Source organism: Catharus ustulatus, chromosome 3, assembly GCF_009819885.2.
Source record: "Catharus ustulatus isolate bCatUst1 chromosome 3, bCatUst1.pri.v2, whole genome shotgun sequence".
Classification (NCBI taxonomy): Eukaryota; Metazoa; Chordata; class Aves; order Passeriformes; family Turdidae; genus Catharus; species Catharus ustulatus.
The window spans coordinates 67785965-67803460 of NC_046223.1; the positions used below are offsets into that span (position 1 = coordinate 67785965).

The 17496-nt window shown below is 39.4% G+C and overlaps 1 protein-coding gene across 2 annotated transcripts in view; it reads left to right on the top strand.

Annotated features, from left to right (window-relative positions):
- CEP85L (centrosomal protein 85 like) overlaps window positions 1-17496 on the top strand; it is a 137656-nt gene that overhangs the window by 37522 nt on the left and 82638 nt on the right. For both annotated transcript variants that reach the window (XM_033054354.2, XM_033054353.2), the window contains exon 2: window positions 9083-9244. In XM_033054354.2, the coding sequence (XP_032910245.1) occupies window positions 9083-9244 (162 nt within the window). The remainder of the gene's footprint in view (window positions 1-9082; window positions 9245-17496) is intronic.

Below are 17496 nucleotides of genomic sequence, written 5' to 3' on the forward strand. Positions count from 1 at the left end.
TCTTCATCCAAACTGATTCAACAAAGGCTTTTGTGTGGTTGGTAGAATTACTGTAATGTAAAGCTATACATCGAATGAAGATAGAAACACAAGAAGTGCTGGTTTTGACTGAAAGTATCCTGAACAGAGTTGATGACTTATTGTGTGAAGGATTTTTTTTTTTTAAACTACTACTTCTCAATTTCCTGAGCATTGTCCTTCCTTATATTAAAATAGGTGTGAGAGGAAGCTGTAAAGCTAAGTGTGGGGAAAAGTTGTGCTCTGTGACAAAGGCACTGAAGTTTGTAAGAAAAATCTCATGTCTTACATGAAGACAGAATTTCATCCTTTCCACAGAAATGTAACAATGTGGGAACTCCCTTGCATAGTTCTATTACTCAGCGCATACTTCTGTTAGCATGCACTAAACCTATAGCCTGGAGGCTCAGTTTTCTGATACTTGCACATTAAAGTAGGTCCTGTTGTGTTTATAATGCATATTAGACCTCTTTGACAGTGCTAAGATTTTTTTCCTTCATTTTTCGTACTTGAGCAAAATATTTCAGTGAAATTTTATTTTGGAGGAGTCTCTATCTTCTCCATTTAGTGTCAAGGATATCTTTAGAACTGATATTTGACTACAAAGAGGAGAGAAATTATGCACTTTTCTTTTTTAAAGTAAGACTGTTAGACTCTTGTTTGTTCCGCTTTGCAAAGTGGAAGAGCTACTTAAAACCATTTAGTATTTTTTGACTCATTTTAGCAGTTAGGCTTACTTCATTTTAGCCCACGCACAGTGGAGGTTGAATTAAACCTTTAAACAGAGAGAGAGCAAAGGTAATTCTGTAAGAAAAATGTTAACATGACAAACTGCTCAGAGAGCAACTTGCCTGGTTTTGAATACCAATAAAGCTAAGCTGTAAGAAGGGATGAAACAGATGATAACCTGTGATCATTACATTTTTTTCACAGGGGGATTCTGCTGATCAACTGCAAGCGTACAGCTTTTTTAACAGACCCTGAGAACTGACTGCATGTCCTGAGGGCTTGCTGTTGAAAGTTTATATTAACTTTAAGCATAACTTAATGTGTTTATTTTCCTAGGTGTTCCCCTCTTCATACTGCAGTTGATAAACTTTCCAATTTTAAAAGGTAACCTTCTCCTTTGTAGTTGCTGTATGGAAATGAATGGGAACTAAGAATATGATTTTGTGTTTCCATGGGGTGAGCAGTGCATTGAGTCCAAAAACAAAGAGGCAAGTCAGCATAGCAGGCATGAGGTAATAGTTGTAGTCTGTGTGCCAAACATGAAATAAGAAACATCTGCAGTTTGTATTTTGAAGTTCTGTTTTATGCAAATGTTCTATCTGGAAGCAGAATACTCACAGGAGTGCCATCAACAATTGGACTGAGTTTTTGGTCTTGCTCCTGTCAGTGATGAAATGAAAGCAAACCTCTTTCTTTCCTGTCAAGGTTGGAATTTAATCATTGGTTTGATGCTAAATAACTACAGCTAAGTGCTGTTTGTGTATGAGTTAGTGTTTGGTTTACATACTTTCTAGAGTAGAAGTCAGGGAAGGCGAAGCCCAATCTTACATACTTGTGTTAGTTTAAGGATTTTGCCACCTTTTCAGTTGACAATTGAACACAACTCTCTGCTAGCTGAACGGGTTTTGTCCTCCTCAGTGGAGGCAGCCAGAGATCTATGCTTATATTGCTCCAGTTTAGGATCTGCCTCAATGTGCAGTTTGGCAGTAGGATAAGCCTGGTTGCTACTGGGCATCAGACCTGTATGTTCCCACTCCCTCTTTGGCACTGCTTCTTGTCTGACCCCTTGCTGAGCAAGCTTAGAAAGCCAAATTAGCAGATAAACCTTTTCCATAAGCAAGGACAGTTTGTTCCTGAACCACTTCTCTGTAGGCTCTGGAGTGGCAGGGCTTATGCTGGGGAAGCAGGATGAGTGTGTGTCTGGGCAGGGTAAACAGCCTTTGCATAGCAGCTGACCAGTAGATCCAATTAGCTCTGATGTCAAACAGCGTTCCCAGCTCAGACCCACTTTAGCCAGCAGCATAAGCTGGCCAGCTGGACTCTTTGATGGAAAGACAGACCTGTTCACCTCTTACTTTCTATAGACTCGGGTGGGGGCTTATAGAGAGAGCGCTATTAATTGTGTGTTTAAACTGTCATGGCAAGATTCTCAGAAGCTCATCCATCCAATTGACTTATTTATTATTTTTAATTGCCATCATTCCTTTAAATTGCATACTTTCCTGCATGGGATACCTTGCAGCTTGCTGTTGTATAGTTTTGTGCACATTTGTAAAGTCATAAAAATCAGACTTTGTCAAGGTTCGCTTTGAAATACTGTTTTGTATAGAAGACAAATGTTTTCTAGTTGTAATTATCTATGATGAGAGATTGCACATTTAGCCACTTCTGTGGGGGAAAAACCAAAACTGTTTAACCTTTATTAAGGAAATTGAGAGGCAAAAGAAGCTGGGGGTTTGGTGACACAATCTACTTAAAATTTAGCTTTCAGGGAACTGAAGGACAAGTTTATGTTTCTTAAAATATGACCATAGCCTTTTTTTTTGTAAAGGCAGTTTTGATACTGCCAGTCATGTGTACTTTGAGGATTGTGTTTTGAGTATTTTCTTCTCAATGTTTCTTTCTTCTACTTCAATTTTTTTCCTGTACTATTTTAAGTTTTTCTCAGTCTCTAGTAGGTGAATTCTTTTGCACATTAGCAATACAGAGAACTGGCATAAACCTTTTTATACCAGGCAGTGTTATCAGCTTCTACAAGTAAAAATGTCGATAAAAAGGTCTCTCTCGATATTCTTCTGTTTAAACTCTCACATTCTTTTTTTTTCTTTCCCTGCTTCCCTCTATATCTGTACATTTTTATCTTTCTTCGTGCTTAGAATTGTTGTAATCCATTTGTAACTGAAAACTATGAGAACTTAGTTAAATAGCTTGCAGGGTCTGTCAATAAAGGATATGAGTCCTTAGGATGAATCATACTTTAGCTATCTGATTCTATAAAGTACTTTTGAGAAACTGAAATGTAAAAATTTAATAGTTCAGGCTGTCATTTCATCCCACTTTACCCTGCTTCTTATTGCACTTTGATTAAACTGCATCATCCACCTACTCTCAGCTGCATTCATGTGAGAGGAGGGACTAGGACCTTCTGGTATCTTAGTTCATAGCCAGCTGGTAGAGCTGTGAGTTTCCACCACCTCCAGAGCGTTTGTAAAAAAAGGATCCCAAAACTGTCATCTGGCCACCTTCCCTGAAAGCATTAGAAACCTCTCTTTCCAATATTCTGCTCACCCTGGAAGAGAAAAGCCTACATTGTAGACCTGGAGCTTGTTTTGGACATTTGTATAAAAGTTGCAGTTTGTTTTGCAGAAGGACCATGGAGATGAAGTGCACCTAGGAAGTATGTGTCTCAGAGGTTAGGGTTGGGATGCCATTTCTGAAACATTATTGTAGAAAGAATTTAGGAAGTAGTTATTTATCAAAGTAAGGTTTTTTTTGCCTGTGTCTGGAAGGAGCACTGACATACCAGGATCTTTTTACTGTGCTAGGATATCAGACTGAATGACTGCACCTTAGCATTTGGTTCACCTTAGACTGAAGAAGGCTGCTGTCACACCATTCTGCTGCTAACTCTCAGCTTTTTTAAAAGCCCTATATAAATGTGTTAAAGTATGACATCTGCTCTTGTGTCTAGTTTTGGAAAGTCTTTTCAGCGTTTTGGGTTCCCCTGTCTCCATTGCCTTTTCTTACTGTGTTGTCTTTTCATCAGTTAAAAAAACCAGAATATTATCTGTGCAGTCTTAATGTGCATGAAGCACACCCCAGAGTGAGATTTTCTTTTATCTTGTGGCAGTAATGATCTTGCAAGTATGATAAGTAAACAAGCATTTTCCAACCAAAGTAAGTTTTTTCCTACAATACAGCGACTGTATCATTGAGAGACCATTTGTGCGTTTGTAGACTTTTCCTTTGAAAAGATACCTTAAAGAACTTATTGAGAAGGGAGGTGTGTAGAAGATGCAACTGGAATAAGTCCAGCAATGTCAGGGTATTATATGAGTGGATGTGGGAGAACTGGGATGAAGGTGGGTTGACTTATTTCAAAATACTGTCGTGTGATCTTTGTGCATAATTAGCAGTGTTTTGGGTAAAGGTACAGATGGTGAGGGTAAACTAATTAACTGTGGCAGTGTCTTTGGGCTGAATGCTGCCTCTTTCCTTGAAAGGGCTTCAGGCAGACTTCAGTGCCATCCTGGCGTGAAATATGATTGTACAGCCTGGTCACATCCATGATTTGAATGAGCTTCGCATAGTTAGTTTTGATAGTACTGTAGAGAGATCTTCTTCAGACTCCTTTAACTGGATACATTTGCACTGGCTGTCATGGGTGATTCACTTCTGGTCACAATCCATGTCAGTCACAGTGTGGAATAGAAAAATCAGTACTCTTAGTTCTGGATGTGTTTGCTGTGAAACCCAGTTGAGTCTTTTGCTGTTGCTTTCCATTCAGTGTCTAGGTAAAGTAACAGTATCATACCTGTCACTTAAAATGAAAATCTTTGCATTCAAGCATGTTAGAGGTGTTTTAGGAACCAAATGTAAAGATGGTAATGTTATTATTTTGTGTATGTAGGGGATCTGTGCATGCCACTGAAATTAGGCATGGTAATGATCCAGAATTAACTGAGTCTTTGACAGCAATAGATGACAGCATTCTGTGACACACAGAAAATGATACATGTTTTTCTGGAGAGAAATTTCAACAGTTCTCTTTTAATAAATAATCTACTTCCTGTCCTTACTTAGTTGTAAAGGGATCTGTTTTAAATGCCTAGACTGGAAACAGAGGTATATTGGTATACATGTTGGTATATGTTGGTATATTTATGGTATATGTATGTATATATATATGATGGTATATTTAACTGACCAAATTTAAGGAGGTATTCAACTGTTTGTATAAACAAGGCTTTGAGATTTTTTTTGGTGATCTTACACGTATTTTGTCACGTTTGTTGTTGGAACTTGCAGCCTGGTAGGATGACACTACTTTTTTTTTCTTCTAGTAAATCCTATGAAGGGTAGATTTTTCTAACCCAGTAAAGAATGAACATAGACAGATGCTAATATACAATTCAGCAGCACAAATCTTGACCAGAAATTTTTGCTTGCTTTTCTTACCCCATTCTGTATTTTGGGCAGATGGATGCTGGCTGTTGACTGGCAGGTTTGAGATCAGAGCAGCAGGGTGAGGCAGGTGTGCTGGCTGAGCAGTGTGGAGACTCCTGAGTATCTTCCCCTTTTACACTTGGTTTGTTTAGTGGAGGCTGTTTGCTGTATGAAAGATAATGCATTTGCAGAGAGCTGTCGAAAAACAAATGGGAGGCATAGATGGGCATTTGGGGATTCCTCAGCACTTGACTCAGAAGGTGAGTTTCAAATAAAGAAAATAATGTATTAATTTTAAAATAACATCTTGGACTAATGAGGTTTATAAGGTCCAATTTTATGAGTTACTTACTGTTCAGGCTTAATATTTAGGTTTGTTTCTACTATCTTGGTGCTTGTGTTTGGCTGTTTATGATACAGCTTTTCAAAGCTGATTGAACTCACTTTCTCATGCAGACACTTATATATTTTTAATGGCCTTCTATGAAATAGACTCTCCATTAGGTCTGCAAGGTAACACAATTGTGTGGCTGTGCTATGAAACATTAAGCACTATAGAGTCCTGGATTATGTCATTAGCTGTCCTTTTTAGAAAAAAAAGGAGTATGTTTAATGTCAGGGGGCAAAGAAAAACCATTTCTTGAAGTGACCATGTACAATCATGTTCTGTTGACATGTCTAAAATAGGTTAAAACCCACATAGTGTTTACCTACTAAAAATCTAAACCAAGTGGCTTTCTTGGGACATAGCCTTTTTATATGTAGAGGCTTTTCCTCAACAGTAGAAATCCAGTGAAAAAATGATGATTCCACCCCAGCCCATGTCCACACCTCTGTGTACAGGATGCTATAAGGAAGAGGCATGATCCAGGTGACAGCACTGTGGGTGCACTTTGCTGCTGTGCACAACCAACTGTGCATCCCCAGGGATGTGAGAGGGGAGTGCCGGAGTGAAGGGACTGTGCATGTAGATTTGTGTATTTCTCTGGAAAGCCAGATGGGATCTGACTGGCCTGTGTTGAGTCAAAGCTTGGAAAGTCTGGCTGGCCTCATGCTGGTCTGTGTGTAGCTATTACCAGCATTTACCTCTTCAGGCCTTCCAGCTCCAGCTTCATGAGTTAACTTGTGATGCTGAACTGCCCTTGGGTGCAAAGGTGCTCCAGAAAGCGTCAATTCTGTGAAGTGCCAGCATGTCCTCCTGGACCTGTGCTTCAGCACCCCACCTGGGGCATGGTGTGTCCCCAGGCTCTGTGTGTAGATGCAAAACTGAGAGTAGATTATAGCAGGGCATTTTGTGGTGCCTGTTATTTTCTCTACTTACAGTGCCTGCAGAGATCCCAATGGGAATGACTGTCTGCCCCCTCTAGTGTGTTAACCCTGCTTGTTAACTGAGACTAGTTGCACTGGGTTGTTGCATCTTTTGTGGTATATTGGAATGTGAGTCTCTTGAGATATTTGGAAAATTTTCTTGGAATGGAGGGTGATAAAATGCTGGAAGAACCAGAGATGTTGTGGAATCTTGTGTCCTTGGAGGTGTTCAAGACTCAGCTGGATGAGGCCCTGAGTAGTCTGATCTAATTATCTTGCTTTCAGTTGAAGGTTAGAGAAGGTGACTTCTGAAAGTCCTTTTTTAAGTAATTCTCATTCTGTGGTATTTTTAGCTTTTATTCCTCTAAGTTCCACCAGAGTGAAAAGTAGCTCTCCCTTTTGGGGGTTTATGTATGGATGGTTGAGCATTTGTCTAACCAAGAGATCTAAAGAGTTTGACACTTAATGCTTTCTTAATGCTACCACTACTCCATATTAAATTATCTGTTGCATTTCTTTTCACACCTGTTTAACACCATAAAAGCTGAAATGTCACCAAAGAGTTGTATAGTGGAAAACAGCGTAATAAAGTGTGAATCAATCTAAATTTCTCTTCTATAAATGTATTTTAAATGTCTCCTAAATCAGAACTATCTCTGATTTAATTAGCTGGCCTTCCATAAGTCAGTTTTACTCTTGTTGGAATAGCTAGATGCAGCTTGAGAAGGATGAAGTAGAATTCTTGTGGAAAGTAGCCCTATTCAGAGGGAGCGGTGGTAAAATTATTGTTCCCAAAGCAGCCAGAGTATTAGTGAAAAATGTGCTGGATGGTAGAAGAAGAAATGTCCCAGTTTCCCACTGACTGTATGTAAAACTGTCACACTTGAGTACATTAGATGATGCCACAGAGAGGGTGATATGAAGGATGACACCTGGAGTGGTATTCCATTGGAATCTTGGCTGGGACCTCTCTACAGGGTGTGACTGGTGAGCCATGGGCACGTGTGTTCATGTCTGGCTCCTCTGGTCTTCCCCCTCACCCTTGGATTTGAAAGATACTCACTGGAATAGTTAAAGAGACTTCTGGAGAGGAAAATCTAAGTTTAAGGAGGAGAAGGACATACATTGCACAAGGTGTGGCTAAAGTAGAATGAAGGGGAAGGAGAATTGGTGGGGAAAGTGATTTTGAATTATGGGGAGAAAAGGTAGGCAAGTGTGCTAAAGGGAAGAAGAGGCAATAATCTCAATGGAGAATGAAGTTGAGGCAAATGAGATGAACAGGCATATTTAAGGCCTTCAAGAACCTCCTTACAAAAAAGAATGTTTTGGATATTGTGTTACAATTCAATAGTGTGCCATAAGGAATTTACTGTGTAAGTAAGTATTTACTGTGTTCCTCCGTTTTCAAGTGGCTTGGCAAGCCGCTGTTACCACTCTGACTACTAGGTTTAGTGATTTGGCTGCTATATGGGAATCATGTATGTGGGGATGGGGTTATATATGTACCCACATATTTCATTTTTACATTGTTTTCTGAACTATTTAATTTACTGGAAAACAAGTACAGCTGGAAATAGCAGATGTCATTGCAGAGGCAAATTGCTTTTACAACTTCAGATGGACACTGCTGAAAATGTTTAAATGACCTAAAAATAATGTCATGGAGAGACATAAGAGACGTATGTGAACTGTTACTTCTTCATGAGTCATTTCCTGCTGAAAGTGCTACACAAAGCTAAGGGGGTGTATGTATGTGATTGTATATAAATGAAGAGCAACCATGCTTTTTTCTACAGTTCTTTATGTGCTGGTTCAGAGTACGAATGTGGTGATCAATATTCTGCCTTTAAACTGTGCTTAGATTTAGATACTGGCTATTGAAAATTGTAATGGTCTTCTAGGATTGTACTCTGTGATAAATTTTCTGTAGAGATTGACTGTGAGAGTATGTGGCCTACTTTAAAAGCTTCTTGAACAGAGGAACTACTTGCTGCTCTGAATTGTGTTCTTAAATGTAATATTTTAGTGATTTATTTAAATTAAAAAATAACAAACCACTAGATGGATGCATGTCTCACAAAGGCGGCTTGTGTGCAGCTACATAAGGAATTACTTTAGATATCGGTGTGGATGATTTCATTGCCGGCTTTATCACCTAGGTCACGTGGTATATGCACAGTAGAAAAGGACTGTATCTCAGTGGCCAAATCTTTAACTGGTTTCTGTCGTAAAATTAATTCATTGCTTTGTATTTGAAGCCTTGCAATGCAAAATTCTGCTGTGAATTGAGAATCAGTTCTAGGACAGGAATTGTATGATACATGTCTTGTTAAAGAGTGCAAGAAAATTTTAAGGATAATGTTTCTAAATAGTAAAAATACATGTGTTGGAATTTTGGAGAAGCTTTCACCTAGCAAAAGGATTTTAATTAACAAAAAGAAACAACCTCCAAGACACATACACAGTCTAGCTCAAGTTTTATCTATGAAAAGTAGGATTCAGTTTTCATGTTGACAGGTATTTTGTTCCTGACTTTTGTACTATACCTCTAATGACAGACTTCTGGCTTTCTTTTTTATAGGCTCAGATTATTCCTCAGAGGGATGGTTACCTGGTACTGAATCCCTGTGGCAGTCCTCAACGATTTCCTCAAGCAGTCAAAACAATCCTGTGAGAAGACACAGCATAGCTTCTGACAGTGGGGACACTGGGATTGGCACCTCCTGTTCTGACAGTGTGGAAGGTGAGTTGACACTGCTAAGTTTTTTATGTTTCTCAGACAGAAACAGTCCAAAACGTTTTAAAGATGTTTTTCACAAGCTAACCCTACTTTTGAAAAGCTATTGAGTGCATGCAGATTTTTCCTTGCTGGAGCCAAGTAATTGTTTTAATGAGGGTTGATTAATTTAGTTCTACATGAGTTGTGTGCATTAACTTGCATCTCTGCCACAAAGGGGGTGCTTGTGTTACATGTTTTGATAATTGCAGTTGCAAGAAGTGCCAGATTTGTACAGAGGAGTAATGTCCTGTACTACAACACTTGATAAACAAGTGGGGAAAAAGCAGAAACTTTTGAGGGAGTTGATAAAAGGACAATGCTTTCTGGTATTCATTGTGTGTGTCACATAGTGTGTGTCAGCAAAGAAAGTTTGCTCATCTTGACATGGGGAAAGCGTGTTGTCTCTTCTCATCTTCACTTCTGGTGGGAAGGAATTTGCATTTTATTGCATTGCATTTGACCCATAGCCAATTATCTTTGAGAAGAATCAACAGTATCTAAAGATTGTCAGAACTTAGTTTGGATTAAATCATGATTAGTCAAAGATGATCTTATCAGGGAGGGATACAACCTCTACAGTGGCAGTGTTTCCATAACATTGTCACCCTCCCTATGCAAATTGTCGCTGGAATTAAGCTCGAATGAGGGAGAACTAGGCTGTAGTAAGGCTTGAGGTCTCCTTCTTGCATTGACTTATTTCCCAGTAAGATTTTCAATGCAGATAATGAATGACATCGGGACTGTGATATACTTTTCTCCAGCATCTTTCTATGCCTGGTAAGTTTTGTAAAAGGAGTAGCTGGAATGAGGAAGAACAGGAAGAATTAGTAGAAGTGAAGTAAGGAATGCTGAATTGGTGTAAGACAGGAGTCTCTGTGGAGGGCTGAGCATTCCTGAGGAGAGGACCAAATGCCTCAGTTAAGTCTGTTAGGCCTCTTTTGCGCATGAGAAAATCCTTTCCACCCTCTTTTCTGTTGCATCTGTCAGCTCATAACTTGCTTTCTGCTTCCTTGCATTTGGAAACAGTTGTTTGCTTTGGCAAAATAAAGGTTTTTTTACTCAGATATTCAAATTCTTGGGTGTAAAACTGAAATAGTAAATGGTTATTAATGCAGAAGTTTGGTTTTTTTCCCCCCCAAGAGATGTAGGGGGGATAAAGCACTCTCATAGTGTATATTTATATATAGATTTAATCCCAACCAAATGCTACACAATAGTATTTTAAGATGCAGCATCTGAATTAAAACCATACCTTCCCCTCCCCCATTTTGAGGGCTTCCCTGTTTGAGAGTGGGATGAAGGAGAGGAAATGAAACAGCAGCTCCTCATCAGATGGTCTGTCCTCCTCTGTAGGCAAGAGAATAATCTGTTCAGGGCTGGGTGGGGGAAAACTGTGCTGGAGGGAGGGTAAAATGAAGAGGGGAAAGGTTGCAACAACAGATAATTCACAAGGTTTATCTTCAGCAATGCTTGAAGTTGCACATTTCCCACCACCTTGTTTGAAAAACTTGTAAGTAGCAGAAAAGACAGCGTTAAAGAAAAAAGGAGGGAAGCCTAATGGTGAAATGAAGATTAATGGAGGAATTATATGACAGGCCTGGAAATCGATTGTATGTGTGTATTTTTAGTGGAAAGGGTTGTTGCGTATGATACCTAGTTGTCTGCATCTCTCAAGCTGCTCCCTGTGCACATCCAGAAAAAGAAAAGGATATCATTGTCATCTGTGGGACTGTCAGGCCAGACTGGTAATTGCAGACTTGATGTTGGCCATCTGCTATCAGTGTGATGCTTGGGAAGAAGCTCCTGGGGATTTTTCAGAGGGGAGTTTTTTTCACGAGTTGGCAGATTATTACACTTTTTAGCAATGCTCAAATAATGAATTGTGGCCTTGGTATTTCCTTTCCATTATGCCTATTAAAAATAAAAAACTTAATTTGAGAATTAGCATAAACATCTTTAATTCTGAAGGCTGCACCTGAGTTTATTGGTACAGATATATAGTTACTAATAAATATGCTCATGCAGGGAATGGATTTCAGGTGCATTAAAAATATATTTTTACTGGGATTTTTTGATAACATCTTAAATGTTCTTTCAAATTAATCTTCTTACTCATATTAATTCCAGGAGCATTCATTCTCTTTGAAAATGCAGGGTTTTAAAAAAAAAAGGCAAGTAGTTCCTGTGTTTGGCTCAAATGTGTGATTTGGAGGGTAGATGGGTTTTGACAAAGACAAGAGAATGAAACCTTTAATGTTAGAATGTATTCGGTCGATTGTATATTATGTTGGGCAAAGGTAGGAGAATTAGGAAATTAAACAGGCAGTGGAGTTTCACTGTTGAAATTGCATGATGTTGATGTACACTGTGGGAGCTGAGGATAGAAATTGATAAACCTTAAATGTGGGGATGCTAGTTTGGGTAGATCTGACACTTAATTCAGTGTGTTCTTAAGAGTAAAAGGTGCTTTATATCTGTTTAAACTACAGTTGATGTGTTTGGGGTTTTTATTTGTTTCCTGTCAGCTTGCTTCCTGTTCCGGATTCACATGAGCTTTTGCACTTGATTTTTAACAACCTTTGTGATACCTGTGTATAACCATTCTTTCAGTAGCACTTACTGAAGGAATAAGAAGTGTATATTTTAAGTGTTTTTGAGACTGCTTTTATTTGGGTTACCTAATTAGAGAATCAGGGACTTGACTGAAATTAAATGGTCTCTAAACCCCAGCAGAGCTCTGTCCCTTGTGCACATTCTGAGTTTTCCCTTTTGGACAGAAGGGATAAGAACTACATATTGATGTGGTAAGATGTAGGGCCCATGATTCTTGATTCCTTCATCAGATAAGCTGCTTGTGCAGTGTAAAGTCCCCAGATTTTTCTCCCTTATTGTTATATGCAATTCATGATTTAAATTTCTGGTTGCAAACTAATAGTGTGAGAAGTCACAGAATGTTGCTTTCCTGGAAGAGAGAGATTGGATGCAGAGAATCAGAGTTAGTACTTTTTTAGGAGTTGATGTTCTGCCAGTTTAATAAACCACCTTTTCTAACAGCCCTACAACCCTCCACCAACTTGTCTGGAATGCTTAGCTGATAGAATAGGAACTTGTTTTAATGTTATGAGACCCAGAGGAGTTTCTTGTCTGTCATTTTTGAGGGAATATATTATCTTTTTAAGGAATTAAAAAACACTAATTAGTTCAATTGAATTGTAGCATTTCTTTATATGCCAAGGAACATGGAAAAGCCAGAATCAAAGTTATTTGGTTTTGCTCTTTCAATCACTCTTTCTTCCAACAGGTCCCAAGCATAGGTATTCTAATACCTTTTTTCCTTTTTTTTTAATTTATTAAGGAGAAAAAGAAAAATTAATAAATATAATTATTCAATATAGTGAAATGAAGAACTAAATTTCAGGAGGCAAAATTTAATTATGAGGTATCTTGTGGGTTTTTTTTTTTTCTGCTGCTAAAGATAATGGAATTGACAATGCATGGGTCAAACATGTAGATTGTGCTATCATTTTGGGTATCACAAAAGTGCAATAGCACAAGGATCCTAGATCTTGACTGCTGGCTGTGGTCACCATCTATTATGTACTGTGATTTTGGAAAATGGTGGATTTTCAGAGCAGTTCCTGATTTTAATTGAGTTGAGGTTAATCTCTGTGCCCTTGGATCCTGGCAAGTATTGGCATATGTTTGGTGAAGTAGCTTGATTATTTGGAGGGTAGAAAATAATCATGTTTGAAGCATTTTTCCTTGTTTCCTTCCTCTCTGCTTGCCAAATCTCACGTTATGAAGCAGTGTCCAGCCCTCTGTGAGTCAGAGTTATTGTGTTACTTGGATATTATCTACCCTGACAATCAGAAGTGTGTGCTGCACTTCAGCCTGTATTGGTCTCTAGTCCTTGTAAGTGCTGTTGCTATGGCTTGCTAGAATGAAGTGTCTGTATAGCTGATGGGAATATAAATATTAATGCTCAGAGTTTGGCTGTTTATTTTGGGGGGGGGTTAAGATTTAAAAAAAAAAAAAAAATTAAGTTATTTCAGATTCTAGTAGCCTATTCCCAGGATTTAACAAATAGGAAAAAGTTATGCTAATAGTTTTCCACTAAAATAAGATGGAGAAATTGCTTCAAGTAACAGTGACATACTCCAAGTAAACTTGTGTACTCTGAATTTGAAACTGGCGTGAACTAAACTAAAGGCACTTACTAGTTTCATACATGAATGTTCTGCAGAGAAAAATAGCTGCTGCTTTAACTTCATACTTTGCCTTCTTTTGTGATCATTTCTCCATAGGAACATGCTCTCATAGTATGCTCAGTTTCCCTCACATAAAAATTACCAACAGGATTCTTCTCTGGCTAGTGGGAGTGTTCTGCGGAGTGAACTTGGTGCATTTTGCCTTCAGCTAACATCAGTAGTTGTTTTTTCGGAGAAATGAATTCTGTTGTTCTAATTGGAAATAATTCAGTGAAAATAAGTTCTGCTTACAGTAATTTCACGACCATAAGGCGCACCGGACTATAAGGCGCACCCCCCGGAAGTCGGTAAATTTCGCAACTTTGTAGATCATATAAGGCGCACCAGACTATAAGCCACACTTTTTTTTTGCAGTGAGGAGCCGTGCGATGCACAACAAAGTAACAAATTACTGGCAGATGCTCAATTTGCAAACATTTTTCAAAAATTGGTGTAGCCTTTAAACGCAGCCCCAGGCGCCCTCCCCGTGCAGCGGGCCCCGGCACTCCCGCCTGCCCCCGGCACTGGCTGGCACAGCTCCCGGCTCCTGGCTCCCACCGCACAACCACACTGCGTCTCAGCTTCCCCCTGGCTGGCGGCGGTGGTGCTTCTCGCCGCTTTCCCGCGGCAGCGGTGGCATTTCTTGCCGCTTCTCACCGCTTTCCCATGGCGGCGGCAGTGCCGCTTGTTGCCGCTTCCCCCCGCTTCTCCCCAGCCAGCGGCCGTGCCGTGTCCCCCCGACCGGCAGCTGCACTGTGTCCTGGTGTCCCCCCACCCGGCAGCCGCGGCTCCCGACTTGGCTCGCATCTCACATTTCCGGGTTTGCAAATTTCGCAACTTTGTACATTATATAAGGCGCACTGGACTATAAGGCGCACTTCTGGGTTCGGACCAAAATTTTAGTCAAAAGGGTGCACCTTAGAGTCGTGAAATTACTGTACTTAGAATTTAGTGTCATTTTCTTGGTTACTGTTCAAAAAGTTATTGCTGTCCTATGATGTATTTTGGAGCTATGTTACTGAGATGTACCAGAATGTTTAACTGGTAGGATGGGGAAGAGCATCAGAAGGGTAAAAAAAACAAGAAAAAAGCTCACAAACTTCAGGGTTGAGATAAAGCCAGTTTAATAATGAAAGAAAAGGCGAATGAGCATTGTGATGTAAAAGCACCACCAGGAGACTGATGCCCAGCCAGTCTCTGAGCAGCAAATACTTTGGAAAAAACCTGCCCCTCAGTTTCATTGCTGAGCATGACATTATATAGTATGGAATCTTGTTGGAATTTCAGGTCAGCTGTCCCAGCTGTGTCCTCTCCCAACCTCTTGTGCACCCCTAACTGGGGTGGCTGAGGCTGTGGTGCTGTGTAAGTGCTTCTCAGCAAAAGCAGAGACAGTGCTGGTTACCAAAGCAAGCACCATAGGGGCTGCTGTGAAGGAAATTGCCTCTCTCCCAGCCAAACTCTGTGCAGGTTCTGCCTCTTATTTTGTGTCATGCATCATGCTTGGGTGAAATATCAGGTAGATGTTTTTGATGTCCTGTAATCTGTATTTTTGGAATGAGGTGGATCTGTGGCATTCTGATGAGAAAAACAAGGAGCTTGTACAGTTATCTCACCTGTACTTAGTTTAATGTCATGAAACCTGGGCATGCTAATCATTCTGTATCTTTGCTGAGGGATTTCAGGGACAACTTTTCACTTTTTCTTGCTGCTATAATGTCAAAGAAGACTCTGGCCTGTGCTCAGCAGTTCTGTAGCTCAGGATCTCGTGAATGAGAGCAGGAGTGAGATCAGTTTCAGAAAAGCCACAGAGAGGAACAGTTGTAACCTTAGACTGTTTTTCTATGAACGCTGGAAACATTCTGTAGCTAGCCAGTATTTAATGTGCATGTTCAGGTAACCTTTGCAGCCTTATTTGAAGAAATCACAGGACTCATTTTTAATCCTTTCTATTACAGACAGAATAGTGCACTAAGTGACAGACTGTAGGCATTTGGGATGTAGGCCCCAAGCTCCATGTAGCTAGAAAAAAACTGCTGCTGCTGACTGGAGTTCTAGCCTGGGGCTTGACAGAGCAGAGTGTTTGTATCCCCCATAGAAAAGTTTGTAAATCTCTGGTTTTTAACAGTAATGCAAGACTACCCGTTTCTGGAGGGCTTATACTTTACTCTTATTTTTTATTCAGCAGACCTGTTTCAGCTATATTGTATGTGCAGATTAAACTTTTTTCTTCGTGAAAAGTCCAGTTAATGTATTTAATGTCGTCCTTCATTTTAGTCATGATTTCAGTACACTGATAATAAGTAATTTCTGTAAAAGTTCCCTTTGAAGTAGAAGCTTGCTGTTACAGAAAACCTTTTTCAGGGCCTTGCTTGTGTTTCTGTGATAAGTCAGATGGAGCTTTAAAATCAGTTTTGGCAGTATAAAAGCAACAGTGAGGAAGAACAATGTGCAGAGACCACTTGTGCATGAAGCATGGTTACTCCATGACACTTCCTTCATCTCTGACTTTCTTCACGTTAGGGGAATTAAGGGTCTGTAAGAGGAAGTGAGAAATACACAGCAAATGACAAGTCTGATCAGTTAGCCCAGACTTGGGGGAGAATTAAACAGTTTGAATAGTGGGGACTGGTAGTGGAGGGGGCAAGCAAGCCTCAGGAATGCTTGCCTGTCTGCTCATGGGGCATTGCTGGCAGTAACCTCACTTGAGTGGTAGTTGTTAACAGCTGCCCTGTTTTTTTCAGGCGGAATATGTGCAAGTTTAATGCTTTTGATATGTTAAATTCCTTGGAGAACTGTGGTTTCTTTTAAAAGCAATTATTATTATAACGGTGCTTTGTTTTTTCATCTTAAATGCTTCTTACCCCATCAAATTTAGAAAGAAAACTGGTATGGGTTTTTCCCAATGCAAAACAGGGTGAAAAAAATTTCTTGAGGTTTTTTGCTTCCCCTTGGAGGACTGACAGATAAGATTTTGCCATGACAATGACTGTGTTTGTGTCAGTGGCTGTCATGAAAATCAGCATTGTAGAAGTGTTGTCAGCTACACCGAGGTCACTTCTTTGTGCCTGGAGCATGTTCTGGCATCGTTATCCTGTACAATAGGTTAAAAAGATTATGCCCTATTCGGCTTACATAAGTAAATACAACTTATGCAATAGCTTTGTTGTGAATACTCAAGCTTTAGCTGCAGAAAAAGACTTCTGAGGCATCCCAAGGAGGAAATGTTGGCTGTATATATATCTAAACAGTTTTTTCTGGGTATGTGTATGTTGTTTTTAAGATGTCTGTTAAGTAGCAAGATCAGAAAAAAAACAGACGGCAACTTAAATGTCTGTGTAGGAATAAAATGAATTCTGTCCTTAAAGGCAGAAAGATGATTGACGGGAAAAGAGGCAGTATTCTATTCTCTCTAATGCAAAAAATGGCTCTGATACCAGACCTCTTTGCAGCTTTTTCTGTTTTTTTGTAATAACAATGAAAACTGGAAAACATACTGGAGTAACCTTTTTAATTTTAAGTCAATTTCTTCTTGGTTAGTTTCCAGAATTCCTGTGATATTCAGGAATTGCACCCTCTTCTGTTCCCTCTTCTCTGTGCTGCTGTTCTTCCTGGCTCTTAATCCTTGTAATAGAAAAAGTGGTAACAATGAAATATATTTGGAAGGAATTATATTTATGAATGACCTAAACATAACTGAGCATCTCCCTCCTTGTTAACTGTTCTTACAGTACAATTTTATGCCTTGTTCCCCAGTATGACTGGAATTTTTTTTAAACTCTTATGTCATTGAATAGAAAGTTTATAAGGATATTGCCAACAAATTGAATGGATTGCAGAGGTTCTTGTTTATGTTTTTTTTTCCCCCATGAGCTTAGGGTCCCAGAAGAAATGACATTCCTATTTTGAGATCACAACATACTGGCTTGGATAATATGGTCCTGAAAAAGGGATGGAAGTGGAAAAAATTTT